Below are 15,884 nucleotides of genomic sequence, written 5' to 3' on the forward strand. Positions count from 1 at the left end.
GAGATAACGAATTATAGAACAACAGTTTTTGTTGTAAGCAATCATGTTGTTTATGTTAATTTTTGTCGATATAGATTAACTCTTTATTCTCAATTCAACTTACTTTTCGTTTTTTTCTCAAATTTTAAGAATTAGAAAGAGGTAAAAAGTAAGTTAAACTGAGATTAAAGTTAATCTGCATTAGTAGAAATAAACGCGAGTCTACTAATTGGAATTTAATTATAGTCACTCCAACTCTTGAACAGTCGGAACTGTACGTTTTCAAACATCATTCGATGTATCGATTATTCCGTCGAACGCGCGTTGACGCGGAAGTGGGATCCATCTTTGAGCGCACTTCACACGAAAGAGAAAACTGTTCAAAATGGCGACGTACTTGGCGATTTTCTGTTGTACAAAATAGGTTATCGGATGGTACCTACATGCGACCGACAATTCCACGGGATTTAATGTGAAGCTGATAGCATCGTGAATATTATGATCAGTACCAGATAAGGATTCCTGTACACGGCGCGTTTTAACCTCCCGTATCACCGCGCGCAACCGGATAGATAATGGCCGATAATGCCATTGGAGGCGACGACGAGCTCCTGAAAAATATTAAAACACTCCTCTGGGGTTCATCCGTCAAGGAAGACGTTTTCAAGCGATGGGCGCAAGGTACTGAAGCACCGCGTGAAGGAGCCTTGCTCCTAAGTTGTGATTATGCATTGTAAACATACAAATTTACATGTGTTCCAAAATTTAATGACCAATGAGTGGCGATAAAATTGTAATTAATTTTCACTAAAAATTGTCTAAAAACACTTTTATATATGCATAATGCCTTCTCTGATGTTATATCTCTATCTATATTATTCTTTGATGTATAAAAAGTTTCGCTTGACATTCATGGAATTGATTGACTTTATAATTCTCTACAAAGTTTGAATGTAGCTCTTGTGTATCTATTCTATAATAAATACAAAATATAACATTATGGATATCTGGTAGCAAGAGAAATATTATAAATATATTACCGTATATGCTATATGTTAATTATCTCTGTGTTGTAGGCTTCTATTTCAGCATAGACGAACCTACTGCGCTTATACAGAGAGAGGGTGGACCCTGCGCTGTGATAGCTGCAGTTCAAGCATTTATTTTGAAGCAATTACTGCTGGAGAGCGATGTCATAACTTGGAAGGCCATTAAGGCCGAAAAGTGTGATCAACTGCTTGTGAAAGCTATGACTGAAATTATTAATCAAGCTGCTGACATTCAGGACCCTAAGTATTCAGTAGTGCACGCCAATGATTCTAATGGCTTTGCATGTAGCAAGGAAGGCACCGATTCAAAGTTAGCTGAGTCGACAGTGAATTCAACCCAAGATGGCGATGGTAGTCAAATTAATGAGATGCCGGTTACCAAACAAACGTCGTTAGAATCGGAAGTTTTTCACTCTCAATTAAGGTACGTTTGTACTGCCAAAAAATAATTCCCTAATGAAGGAATTATTCGATTCTATAATATTGTGCTATTGATTAATAATTTTTTTATTGATTGTTATTCCAGGATATTTACCACAAGTAGCATCGATGACGTGGAGGATTTCTTTACGGAACGAATTGGGATGTTGAAAGAGCAGTATGGTATATTACTGCTACTTTATACAGTGATGTGTACAAAAGGGATTTCGGAAATATGCTTTGAAATGTCGGACCCTGCAGAACCCATGATCGATTCTACTTATGGATATGGGAGCCAAAGTTTAATCAATCTAATGCTTACTGGCCGGGCAGTTAGTCACGTCTGGGATCATGATCAAGATATTAGTGGATTAAGTAAGATGACCTTTTTTTTTTAATTTAATGACTATTACCTCAATTTAATATATATTTCATTATGTATAAAATTGATGTAATTATTCTAATATGCCTTAAACCCAGATTTTTTTTCTATGAATTAACACGTTGCATTATTTTTCAGAATTACGCGGTATTGATAAGCAGAATACGGTGGGATTCCTCACTCTGCTGGAGCATTTGCGATATTGCGAAGTGGGAACATTTTTGAAATCACCGTCGCATCCAATCTGGGTGCTAGGATCGGACACACATTTAACCGTGCTTTTCTCTACAGAGAAGCGACTAGTGAGTCCAGAAACGCCGTCGGAGCAAGCAAGAAGAATTTTCAAGCGCTTTGATCCGGAAGGGAATAATTTTATTGCAGCGAATTTGCTGCAAGATGTGTTAGCGGAATTAGGATTGGTAGCCGATGCGGAATAGTACGTACTCATTTTTTTTATCAATATCAATAGATATATGAAATCCGTTTTAAATTTGATTCTAATTTTGACTGTCAAAATAGTGTTAGCAAGTTTTACATCAAATGTTCTTGCAGCGTCGATATCATGAGGAAAAAACTGGACAATGAAAATTTAGGGATAATACTTCTTGCGTCGTTTATGGACGAATTCTTTCCCGAGGAACCACGTATGTGCCCAGACATGTTCGTCTTGTATCACTACAATGGTCTACAGCGTAGTAATCCGGAAAATAGAGTGAAATATCACAAGGGACAAGCGGTATTGCTCGAGTGCACCGTAAAATGTATCATGGATAGCAATCCTATGCTGACAGTCCTGCAGACGAAATGGCCGAGGATTGAGATACAATGGGACATAGGACAAAATCCTAGTTTAAATTAGAATTTATAAAACTCTGTAATATATATGTATACAATGGAGCTGACGCATAGAGTGACCTGACCGAGCGCTTCTATAGAATATCGTTGAGAGGATTACCACTTTTAAGATCGTAGTCTAGTCAAATCGGCCATCTGGTTCGCATTGGTGAATATCGAGTATATATCTGCCAATAAGAAATATTAATTATTTCCATGGAATATGTGGTATTCGTGACGCATGGTCAGTAATGGAAACTATTAAGGATACCTACAATTTATGTCAAAGTATTGCACCGCACTGACTGTGTGTCAACGAGATAAAAATAACTTATTTTTATTGAATGTTTTTATTGACTATATTATCAGAATCGTAATCTATAATTTTAATAGCTCTCGAGAGAACTAATGAAAAATAATTTCTTAGCACAATAGAATTTTACGATGGTCGATTGTAAGTAATTCACAGTGACATGGTTTAAAGAAAAATTAAAGAATTTTCTGCTTACGTGCGGTTTACTTCATAATGAAGATTTTCGTTCTATTACATTACATGCGGAAAATAACGAACTCTAAGAGGGTTCCAATGAAAAATTCGGTAAATATCTAAAAGCGTTACTCTCGAAAACATAGGTTTTCTTTATAACAATCAACAAAATTAGTAAAAATGAAATATGTAGTAATTTTTAGAGGGCCTATTTTTATTAAACAATTCTTAAGAAAAAAATATTTATAAAATGTGGAACAGTACAAATTTTGACCACGTTTTGAGCTGTAAATAGGGGATGTGGGATGTATTTCGCTTCATGTAAAAAAATATGAAGTCTGTAATTGTTTTATTTCACACAAGTTTTCGACTTTCCACGCGAAATGAAGTCCACCGTACATCTCTTCCTGGTTACAAAGCAAAGCAACATCTTTATTACTGTATTACTCCATAAATTTGTTTTTTTTTGTTAACTGTTTAATAAAAACATGGCCCCTTCTAAAAACTATAAACATAAAATTTGTTAACATTAATTTTATAGATTTTTATAAAGAAAATTTGTGTTTTGAGGGGATGGTATTCTTGGATATTTATCAAAAATTCATTTTGTTATATATTATATAGATAAAATGTTACTAAAGTATTACGAGACGTCATTATTTTGAAATTTCCTATACGTTATTATTTCGCTGTTCTTGCCGTAAGAATTTCTTTATTCAAAGCAATTTTGAAAAGCGCCATTTAAATAAAATTGTTAAGTTACATTTCAAGTCCTCTTTCGATTAAAAACGTAATGAAAATCAGAAATATATGAATTTCTTAAAAATCGACGCGTGAGGTAAAAGATAACGCGCACTCTTTCGGAATACTACGTAATATATGATAATTTTAATAGATATTTGGTCAATGTTTATTTTATATGACTTTTGCAAAACTGCAGTTACGGTGTTAAATATATAATAAACTTACTACTTTTGAAAAATAGTTATTGCAACATAATTTTATTGCTTTAGTATCGGTAATTAAATTTCCAACCTGTGCGAAGATTCTTAAATAATTTTAAATTGTATACAAATTCTAACAGTTTATTACTTTTTAATATTGCAAAAATGTTATTTTAAAAGCATTGGCAGCAAAATAGATTGATTCGATATGTTTACAAATTTATGTAAATTTATTTGTTTTGGACTATTTCAAATATGCATTTATTGTTTTATTTACATCATACGCAAATCTGATATTATCTATAACATTAGATACTATTTATTTAACGCTATTTGCATCGTGTGCCATAATGGTGAACTATTATGTTGTTATAAAAAGAAAAAAACGTTTATTTACTAAATTTTGAATTATATATACATTTTCAGTCACTCGCATCATCAGCTTGATTATCGTCTCCGCCGCTAATCGCAGAACTCTCAGAATTGGATTCTTCGTCTGAATCTTTAAGAATTTTTCCTTTAATATTCTTTTTCGGTCTATGTGTCTCAATGTCCGAACCTTCCTCATCCGAAGAATAAATATTCGATGCTGAAATAAAAACGTTTTTTAAATCATAAATCAGTCCTATTGGACAAATAAATTAACCTAATGTTAATTTATACGTAAAGTATGAAGATGATACATTTTGAAGTTAAATTTAACACATTTTAACATGAATGATATTGTGAGACTTGTTTCAGAAAAAAACCATTAATGTTTAAGTATAAAGTAAAATATTAAATAACCTTTAGAAGGAATCGCTGCGCCTTTTTTGTATTTATTTTTTATAGCTGCCAGTGAGATTGCACCTTCGTCATCGGAACCGTCATCGTGATAAGCATCACCACTGTACGCTCCTGTACTACCACGGTTAGTATTTCTAATACCGCCAGTACTTTTCTTCGTTTTGTTTTGAACTCGCATAGCCATACGTAGCTTTTCTTCCTCTTTCTGTAAAATAAAATGAGTAATTAGAAACAATATAAAATGCAATAGCATAATAATTTTTAACATATGTGTAGAAAATATGTACATGTGATAGATACACACCTTTATCATCTCATATCTATTCTGATCTGGGTTCATTCCTACTTGGGAAAGAACCTTAATGCCAGAAGTCTTTTGCGACCTGTCGGCCAAAGACATAGTCATCTTTCTGTGCGTGAATGATTCGGTGGAGTGCGGCCGGAATGTTAGCTTCGTTCGGAATACCGCTTGACCCTGCAGACCTGTACCTTGACGAATGTAAAGGTGATTGTGATCGCCCTGCAGCGGCTGTTTGTACACATCGAAGATCTCCGAACCCAAATGCAAGGACATGCTACCATCCGACCATTTTACAAATCTCGCGTTACTCTGCTTTACCATTTTGCCTTCGTCGTTGAACATCTCCTTCCACCTCAATGTATTTTCAACTTTGAGCTTTAGTCGAGCGCGACCTTCTTCGTCCAGAGTTTCCTCCTCGTCGATTTCATCCTCGTAGGTTTCGTGATCGAACGGTCTTGTTTCAACAGATAGAAAATTTGGCAGCTTTACGAAGTGAATTTCGCGTCCCAGATCGGTACTGATTTTCGGAATTTCCACGTCAATTCGAGTTTCTGGAGGTGGCTCTGGTTCTTCTTCTTTATCTTTATCCTCCTCCTACACATAGAAACACATTTAATGTTAAAATATCCATAATCTTTTCGACAAAGTCCTTTGCCGAAAAAAATATTTTAATATTCATAAAAAAAGTGAAAACTTTGTTTCTCGTCTCATTAACTCACGTCTTCGATAATAGCTCGGTGGCTTGGACCCTCTCCACCGCTCTCGGATCTGCCGCGGCTGTGACTCCGACTTCTACTCCTACTCCTACTTCTGCTCCTACTTTTGCTTCTGCTACGACTTCTGCTTCTACTTTTGCTCCGACTGCGACTCCGTTCTCTTTCATTCTTCTCATCCTTTTTATCCTTCTCATCGTCCGTACTAATGTCACTTGCATCACCAAACAACGCGTCCGCAGTTGGAGCAACGCTATTCTCTTTGTCAGCTGTCTCATTCTCGGAATCCGAATTTATTATCGGTTTACTTCGTTTCACAATTTTTTCTGTGTCCGAGCCAGAGCTGCTGCGTTGCCGTTTATTCTTCAACTGTTCTTCTTCGTCACTGTCATCGGATTTCGGGCTTCCATCTAACAAAAAAAATTTAATATTAAACAATTAAATAATAGTAACTTATCAGAAAGAAAATATTGCATATTGAAACTAATAAAACAGAGCGATGCAAACCTGTCTGTTTGAAGGATTTGTTCGACTCATTATCGCTCTTGTTGGGACTTTTGGATCGCGATCTCTTGACGTCAGATCTTTCGGAACTCGCTCTCTTCGTCGACTCGTCAAGCTTCCTTGAGGACGCGGACGAATTTGACCGCCTCTCCGTCGGACTCGTGGAACCCGCTGACTTGTTGCTCCTCTGAGAGGACGCACTTCGTGATCTACGACTCTTCGGAGAGTCGTAACCAGAGGCGTTGGACGCGGGGGAGGCTGGAGTCTTGGACTTTCTTTCCACCGATCTGGAGCGCGCAGACCTTGAACTGACCGGTGACTTCGGACTCGAGGAGTGTACGCTACCGCGCGGGGACGGCGAGCGCGATCGGGGCGACTTTTGCGAGTCCGCCGAGCTGGCGCGAGAGGCTACCGACTTCGGGGTGCCGCTCCTGGACCGTGGAGAGCCGGACTTCTCGCTCTGCACGGAGCCGACGCTCGAACGTCTCGAGCCAGATCCGACCGGTGATCCGGACGGGCTTTCCGATCTGCGACTGCCGTCCAGTTTGTTTGACCCGACCGGACTCTGGCTGGTGGACCTCGAGGCACGGCTACCACTGGCGTTCGATGCGGGCGAAGCCGGCGCTCCGTTCTCGTCCTCGGAGTGCTCGCTCCTTTCGCCCGTTTGCACTGGAGCCTGTGACGCTCGGCTACCGCTACGACTCGATCTCGAGGACGCGGAAGCATTGTCGGATTCTGATCCTAAAAACATGTAGTCAGAAATCACAGCGTCGGTCATCGTGGCAATGATACAGGGCGTTCACCGTAAAAGTCGCAAACATTTAAAGTTATTAACCATTGCGCAATGAAATTTAATGCTTTAAAATAGAAAACCGAATTTTGACAGTTAGATCACTTTTGCGATAAACTGCGATAAACGTCTCAAATATAACCTCAAAGCAGAATGTCGCTGAACAACAAGTCGTGACATATTAATATTATTGGAACACCAGAATTTACGGAAAAATGATAAAAACACATCCATCGATGTTTACGTACCAGAATCGCCGCTGGAGTCACGCAAAGTTTCTCGTACCGGTGACATGTTTACCATGTGTTTGGGACAGTTTGGGGTTCGTAACGAAGCTACTTCAAGCTGCTTCAAAATAGCTCTTCAAGCTTCAAGCCGCTCAGGCGAGAAACGGCTTGTACGTATGATTTAGCAGTGCATGCTGCATCGAAAGAAACGACGTGACAGTCGTACCTTCCGTTCGTTGTCACCTTCTGTTAAGTTTTATTATTTTTTTTAAGAAACGAGAGGTTAGTTGATTTCCTCGCGGCTCAATTTTTCAGGCAATCTTCTGATGATATTTTTCTCGTTTTTGCGAACGTCTGATTTCTGTACCCGTTTCATTTCGAGTGTAGAAAGCACAGTACAGCTACGGAGAATTCTTGATTGAGAATTTTTCATGAATGTTAAAACGCGTATTATATAAAAAGATAATAAGAAAAAATTTAAAAAAAGAAATAGGGAAAGAAAAAAAATGAATAATTTAATTACAAAACAATATAGCTTCTGATCTATATAAAAAATGTGCTTATTATAAAAATGTCGCGTTTTATTCGATTTTTATTATTAATGAAGGACAAAAAAGCATACTAATATCTTTATAAGTGTGAATATGATATGTATAAAAGAAGTGTCTATATGTATAAAAGAGGTAAATAATTAGAGATCCATATCGTTACATATTTTAACATATATTCAGATAGAATAATTAAACATTTTATTATTGAAAAGTCGCTAGATCCCAGACAAAAAAAAGAATATATATAAAATTGTTTAAACATAATTTGTATTTTTAACAACTTAATAGTAAAGTACGTGCTAAAATCGATATTTAATAATAATTGTAAACATTTATACAGCACATTATATGATTTATAATTGATCATTAAAAAACAAACACTATTGAATATAATCATTTCAACAAAGGTTTATAATATTGCTTGAATATCCTTGGAGTAAATATTTTTTAAACTCTCCAGTCTAATTACAGCATAAGTAATCCGATGTTTTATAATGCAAATATATCAATCATTTCTCACATTATTTTATCATTGCATAATTTCTACCAGTGATCTTTCACACAAGTCGATTTAATATATATTTCTCTATAAAGAATTATGTTTATATCTAACAAGAATAGCTTAAAATAAAACCAAGAGGTATATCCAAGTACTGATTTTATCAGTATAGATACTCAAAATACTGACTTAAACTTTTATGCAAATATCAAGGAATTCTTGCGATCAATTCGAGATATATTAGAAACAAATATTGAATCTTTTACATATTAAAATTATAACAAATCAATACAGATTGTGAACAATCTTATGTCAATACATTTTTGCAATCACAAGATTGATAAAAGAAAATTGAAATAATTAATTCTTTAGTAAGAAGCAATTCGACCTAAAATATCTAGTGATTTATTCCTAAAGAAAGAATAGTATTAGACTCGTGAAAAACTATTCGAAATTATTGGAAAAACTATTCAAATTCAATATATATGTATATTGTACACTTACATTACTTTCAATAATTTTTCCTCCGTGAGTCTAATACTTTTCCATAAGGATAAATTTCGTACATATCTGTAATTAAAAACAATGAAATGCAGACTTAATACAGAGGCAGTGAAGTAATTCAAGTAACTTCAAAACAATATATTATTGAATGGAGAATCAAAATTATCCGAATAAATCCTTGTCAAATTGCTTTTTTTCGAAAAACTGTTTTCATAATTGCAGTGTATGAAATATTCCTAATTATTCAATTCACCCTCAAAGCATATACTAATAATCAGCTGTGCAATAACATTCCAAGTGTAAAATATAAATTATTGATCTACTACAGATTTATTTGTAGTTTTTAAATTGCAATCGAAAAGTGTTATTACGAAATAAATTGGACCCGTAAGTCTACGAAATTATTTATGCATGATATTCATCTCATCTATATTACTTATGTAATTGTACTTACAAGTACTAGGCTTTCCTTGTTATAAATAATTGAGTATTCAGAATGACTGAAGAAACATTTTATATTTAGTTGAAAAGTTGCAGAGGCAATCACATGTATGTTACATTATTTTTTAATAGACAATTTTTAATATTTTTTTAAAATATATGTATTTATAACTAACATGTATGTTCGTTTTGAAAGAATGAAAATTATATGACAAACAAACTTTCTTACATATTTTTATTCAAGTCGAATAAATAAAGATTAAAACTTTATTTACTCTGTATATAGCTGCAATCATTCATCATGCAACTCAAAATTTATGCAATGAATGCTTAAGGCTGCGTTCCGTTTCACGTATGATGCGCGTAATGCATTGTTCATTTTTGTTTAACGTCAGACAAACAACAAAGATGAATGATGCATTATGCGCATTATGCGTAAAACGGAACGCAGCTTAAGACGTTCAAATACATGTGTTACGTGGATCTTAAAATATAATTTACTCTGAGTGTATAAGGATATTTTATACGTAATCGCAATTTTTATAACAAATTTTCATTATACACTCAAAGACAATTACATATGTAAATATAATATACATCTATCTACATACACACTCACACAACTTTTAGTTTAGTTCACATATGTTATCTATTATGCTTGCAGTTCTTGCAGTCTCCTACACGAGGGTGTTTCGAGATTTTTAGCTTTCAAGAACAGATCTTGATCTCCCAAATTACGAGCCTTCCACATTATACCTTCTCCTATTAGAAAATAAGTTTTAAATATCTTCAAAATGTTTACAAAGGAAAGTTCATGTTAACTATAGAATATTATAATAAAATTAATGTGAAAAATATGAGAGGTATCAGAAGAAATAAAAGAAGCAAAAGAATACATACTGTAACTCTTTTCCCTGGCGCAGTTCTGTCTCAAGTTACTCACATATTCTTCTTCAATTGAAATTTCTAGCCTACGTAAACTGCCTTGATATTCACTATGAAAGTTTTCCTTAACGTAATATGGCACTTTCAAAACTTGAGTTGTTCTGGCCACGGAATATTTCCTATAAACAAAAAAAATCAAATATGTTATAAAAATCCTTATTGATACCTAGATAAATTAGAGCTAGTGCTGTCACTGATTGATGACATATTGCATATTTTGCTGGAATAGCTGTAAATACTACAAGAAAAAATAATTAATTTTTGAGCTAAACTTTTGTTAGGTAACTTGAATCTTAATTCTAATAATAAAATGTTTTTATTATATTACAAAACAATTGAAATAGATTTTCCGCTATTTGTTTTAAATATAGGTTAATTTCTTTCTGACTTTTTATAATGAGCCTTGTGAATGGGATTTGAATCTCTAATAGTATTGAATTTAATTCATGCAATATCAAAAGGAACAGCAATAATTGCATGTCATTCGTGTTGAAGAATTGCGCAGTGAAGATGTAAGTTATTTAATAAACAGTATACTAGAAACATCTGTCAATGCTACGTCATACAAAGTACAATTATACATATAAATATATCAGTATGAAATAAAATTCAAGTATTAATTAAATTTTAACTAAACAAAAAAATCGAAATATATACGAAAATATGATAAAGATTTCAATAAAAACGATTTCTCACAAAGTATACACTACAAATTCGTGAATATTTTGTTGCCAATCATGACAGCTACAAAAGTAGTTTCAAAAAATTATGTGATAATATACTACATATTTTTTTTAAACAAGGCGAAATAAAAACAACTTCAAAAATATATTTACTTCATTTTTTGTACTAAACGTATTCACATTTTTTGCTGCTCAGTTTTATAAACTGCTTTTTAAAATAAATAAAATTTAATATTTGAAGTTGTATTATAAAAGACATCTTTACACGAATCGTAATAATTTTAATTTCCCTTTTGCACAATTTTTTCATTATGATGTATCAAAAAATAATGTCATTCCAGCACATAATGTCAATTCCGACCACCACTCCAAATCCTACTTTTCCGTTATAGTATGACATCGCATGGAACCAATACTTACGGACTCGAATGCAGACTATATACTGGATCAGATATGAAAAAACTACTCATCATTGTTAATAGTATTAATAACAGAACTGGTAACATCTGGAGAAACGTGGTGTATCCGTTTGCTTGCTAAAAAATATAGTATGATTAAAAAAATATTTTGAAATTGTGCTAAAACACAAAAGTCTCTACTCTACCTGAGAATGAGCATGTTGCGCTTGTGCTTCCGATTGTCGCATCCATCTTCCACCTGGCCGACGCATATAAAATTCTTGTTGTGGAAAGCCAACACCAAAAAACATGTTAAACAATTCTTCGGCTGTAATATCAGCTGAAAAAAAATATATTGATTACATTTCAATATGTGAATTAGTATAATATTCTTTTAGAACACACAATTCTTAATGCTCTCTCTTACCTTCAAATCCGCGAGTATAGTTGTAATGCGTGTGACCACGGTTGTGTACATTTTGCATTCTTTCTTCGTCAGAACCGTACATGTCATATTGCTTTCGTTTTTCTGGATCGGTAAGAATAGCAACTGCATTGCCAATAGCTGCAACAAACATACATTTTTTATATAATAATGCAGATATATTTGCAACTTCTTTTTTTTCACTATCCTGATGTACCTTTAAAGGCTTCAGCAGCACCTGGTGCTTTGTTTTTGTCAGGATGTAACTGAAGCGCTAATTTTTTGTAAGCTTTCTTTATGTCGCTGTCTGTAGCATCTTTGCTGACTCCTAAGATGTCATAGTAATCCTTGCATTTCTTTATCCTAGAATAATAAAAATTCTTGTTTAAAAAAGCACATTTATGTAAGATAATTGATAACAAAAAAAGATCAATATTGAATACCAATTTAGACTAACTTTAAACTCGTTTAACTTTTTCTTTTTTTAGGGTCTAAGAAAAAGATAAAAAATAAGCTAAACCAAAAAGTTTCATAAAATATAAATTAAACTCAATAAAAACAAATATGTATTTAACAAAAACAATGTAATTATGTTGTCCTCAAGTAATTAAAACAATCTTAAAATATTTATACCTCTTTACATGCTCCAACTGATCTTTCGAATATTCGGAATTACTCTGGGAATGTGTTCCATCCTTAGTAACATTTTGACGCTTTCTAACATTAGGCTCAGCTGACTCAGATTTCTGGTTCTGCTTGGAGAGCACCGTTACCTCTGCCAGCAGTTCTATAAGTATAATTATTCAATTCCTGTAACCATCAGTAATTTGACAAAAAAAATGTGTAAATAAAAAATGTTTGATTGTGCACAATAAATAGAATAAATGGAAACAGAGAACATAGAATAAGGAAAAGTTTAATATTAACATGTAAACGTAATTTATTAGCATAATAAAGGAAATAAATAAATAAAATTGTATTCTGTATGCTGTATCTTGTGATGCAATACATAACCCAGATAGCACGAAATATTTATAAAATATTTATAAGAAAGAAAAATAATTATGATAAATATTTTGTATATATTTTTATGTCCGAATTTGTCAGGTATAAAAAAAATTATGATAAACATTTATGAAAATATTAAAAATAAATATTTATACCATTATTATCAAAGAATGTAAAAAATATTTCAAGTTCATATACCATAAATATTTTTCAGTACATTATTGTTGATAATAATTATTGTATCATTTCTAAATGGTTTATGAAAATAATTATATAATCTTTAAAAAATATTTTTTGAAAATAAATTTGTAAAATATTTATAAATATTTATGATAATATTTTGTGCTATCTAAGAAAGCTTATTCTTTTTAGCCTGAACATCTTCAGGTTTTCACGACTCATCTTTCCTCCACTTCTCTTCCTATTGGAAAAAAAAAGAATGAAGATAAACTGTGTGCAAGAAATTCAGTTAAAAAGAAAAGACTTATATATTACACTGTCCCTCGTTAACCATTCTAGTCTCTCTTTCCTATTATTCCTTCCTTTTATTCCATACACTATACAGCTTCTTATTTAGCTTGAATATACGTGACTGACGAAAAATCAACAGTCCATCAAGTGGCACGGCGTGCCACGTGCGTGGCGAGAAGGGATCCTCCAAGTGAGGAGTCGACGCCTGCGAGAGGAAATTGCAAGACTCACGTACCCTCGGCCTTCTTCGTCGGAAAGAGTCTCTGGGCCTTGCGAGCGAATTTCTCGGCCTCGTCGTACTTTCTGTCCCGCATAAACCGCTCCGCGAGCTCCAGGCACCGTTCCGCCTCGTCCTTGTTGCTGTCCATCGCGTCCGTCGCTGTGCGAGATGCCCCGACCACCGGAATTCACACGCGATCACAGTGACAGAGCAGAATGGTAAATAAATCGCGAGGCGTAAATCTTCAGGATCGGCAATCCACCATAATAAAGTTACGTCACGAGTATCGTCACACGACAGCTGAGCGCAGACGACACGAGGCACGGAAGAACAGACGCCATTTAATCCGTCGCCAATCGTTTGTTGATCCGCTTGCTACAGCTGTACGCGAAGGCAGGATTTCCCAGAAGCGAATTTAGAAAGGGCGATCGATATCGGAAAATTCGGAGTTTTCGCAAGCAACGCGTCCCGTTCTTCGGTGAATCGAACCGTCGTACTTGTTGAACGCGGATTGGCTATCGAAGCGTAGCTATCTTCGATGGCCACGGGTCTGTTCGTTCTGTCTGTACTTTCCGCACTCGCGCAATGATCACGTTATGTTAATTATCAATATTTTATAAATTACCTATTTATTTAGAAACTTATTTATCAATCTATTTATTTATAAACATTTATTTATAACATTATTTATTACTAATATGTTATTTATTATATAAACAGATTTATAAATATAACAAAAAATATTTAGGCAGAAGTGACGGGACGGGCCAACTCATCTACACTTCAATTACACTATAGTACAGGTCGAATGAGATCTCACATAGAATGAATTTTTATTTTGCGAATTCAATAAAAAATCGTTCTTTAAAGAGACAATTCTACTGATTATAAATTATTGCAATTACATCGCAAATTTCGCTGTATTTTAGCCGTATTTTTTTAGAATAGAAATTCATTTATCTCGGCAGATGTCTCCACAGTCTCTCCTGCCGAGAGGATCATCGAACACCTTTCTAGGAAATAATTGAATCACGTTGTGCGTTTATTTTTCGCCATCTTTCACTTCGTGTGTTGCTAGAGAAGCACGATGGTAAGTTACGCATTTTGCGCGATATATCCGCTTATCTCTTCGCGATCTTACCTTTTTGTACGTAAAAACGCTTAGAAATGGTAATTGCAGGTTCTGATTTTGTTTCGTATGTATTTCAGTCGGCTCACAAAACGTTTATCATCAAGCGAAAGCTTGCGAAAAAGTTGAAGCAAAACAGGCCGATTCCCCAGTGGGTGAGAATGCGGACTGGCAATACTATTCGGTAAGCCTAATTAAATTAGCGAATACATTATTTTAGATTTTTATGTAGCACTAGAGATATATTTGTTTCATATCCAAGATGTGCACAGAGATACATATTGTTTTATTCCATGCTTTAATTATAAACATCGTTGCCTCCTTGCATATAGTTGTGCAAACAGTATGTGCATCAAAAAAAGTTATATCTAAAGTTTACACTCACTATTGCGAAAAATAGCCTAATTTCTAAGTAACTGATAATAAATTTGGTTGAATATATCAATATTCACTATATATCAAAACATTGCAAATCCATTGTACAGCAATCTAATTTGAGTGCAAAATGAAACGCAAATATCTCAAATAGTAGAGTACCATATACTTTACTAAGTGTAAAATATATTGATTTTAATTTTATTTATATTTACACATATTTATAATAACTTGCACAGTGTTTTAATGTACAACTTTAGTTATTAAATATTTTTTAGTTAAATGTTTTTTTTGCAATTTTATCTTGAAAAGAAGATAAACTATTGCTCTTGCAATATTATTATCAATATATTGTATGAAATTTTATAATATTAAAATACAGAAATATTTAAATCCCTTTGATAATTAATATTGATAACATTTTATGAAACTTAAAACATCAGAACAATATTTCAACAAAAGCATTACAATTTTTAGTTACATTATTATATTAGGTATTCAAGATTTATACCTATATAAAATTAGTAATTTTTTTCATTTTTTCTCAGATATAATGCCAAGAGGCGTCACTGGAGGAGAACCAAGCTAAAATTGTAAATCACATAATTACATACTTCAGGATGATAAATAAAGATATCGCGCCTTTGTAAAGACTAAACTGTCATTTTCTTCAGACACCTATGTGACTTGCACACAATGTCTATTCCTATACAATTAACACATACAGTTTTACATTAATAATGTACGATTTAAAATAAAATAAAATACGAATATTACAACATATCAAAAAACTTACATATTTGTAATAAATTACTGTAAG

General features: G+C 33.5%; 4 protein-coding genes across 4 annotated transcripts; 2 read left to right on the forward strand and 2 right to left on the reverse strand.

Moving 5' to 3' along the window:
* Positions 1-321: 321 nt before the first annotated feature.
* Positions 322-4,135, forward strand: LOC105834154 (ubiquitin carboxyl-terminal hydrolase MINDY-3 homolog). The gene is made up of 5 exons (XM_012676424.3): positions 322-660; positions 1,056-1,452; positions 1,555-1,823; positions 1,969-2,266; positions 2,383-4,135. Exons 1-5 carry the CDS (start codon positions 555-557, stop codon positions 2,687-2,689), a joined length of 1,377 nt encoding a protein of 458 aa, XP_012531878.1. The 5' UTR covers positions 322-554; the 3' UTR covers positions 2,690-4,135.
* A 167-nt stretch (positions 4,136-4,302) lies between these two features.
* LOC105834156 (another transcription unit protein) lies at positions 4,303-7,916 on the reverse strand. Its single transcript, XM_012676426.3, has 6 exons — positions 7,438-7,916; positions 6,403-7,140; positions 5,902-6,305; positions 5,186-5,776; positions 4,882-5,086; positions 4,303-4,684 (listed from the first exon to the last, which is right to left on the reverse strand). Exons 1-6 carry the CDS (start codon positions 7,490-7,492, stop codon positions 4,518-4,520), a joined length of 2,160 nt encoding a protein of 719 aa, XP_012531880.1. The 5' UTR covers positions 7,493-7,916; the 3' UTR covers positions 4,303-4,517.
* Positions 7,917-8,221: 305 nt separating this feature from the next.
* Positions 8,222-14,038, reverse strand: LOC105834147 (dnaJ homolog subfamily B member 12). Its single transcript, XM_012676416.3, has 8 exons — positions 13,576-14,038; positions 12,495-12,648; positions 12,079-12,224; positions 11,865-12,002; positions 11,644-11,777; positions 11,460-11,575; positions 10,312-10,475; positions 8,222-10,173 (listed from the first exon to the last, which is right to left on the reverse strand). Exons 1-8 carry the CDS (start codon positions 13,706-13,708, stop codon positions 10,064-10,066), a joined length of 1,095 nt encoding a protein of 364 aa, XP_012531870.1. The 5' UTR covers positions 13,709-14,038; the 3' UTR covers positions 8,222-10,063.
* Positions 14,039-14,512: 474 nt separating this feature from the next.
* LOC114255728 (60S ribosomal protein L39) lies at positions 14,513-15,722 on the forward strand. The gene is made up of 3 exons (XM_028195215.2): positions 14,513-14,650; positions 14,770-14,873; positions 15,613-15,722. The coding sequence occupies exons 1-3, from the start codon at positions 14,648-14,650 to the stop codon at positions 15,659-15,661; spliced, it is 156 nt and encodes a 51-aa protein (XP_028051016.1). The 5' UTR covers positions 14,513-14,647; the 3' UTR covers positions 15,662-15,722.
* Positions 15,723-15,884: the final 162 nt, after the last annotated feature.

The sequence above is a fragment of the Monomorium pharaonis genome, chromosome 3, assembly GCF_013373865.1.
Source record: "Monomorium pharaonis isolate MP-MQ-018 chromosome 3, ASM1337386v2, whole genome shotgun sequence".
Lineage (NCBI taxonomy): Eukaryota > Metazoa > Arthropoda > Insecta > Hymenoptera > Formicidae > Monomorium > Monomorium pharaonis.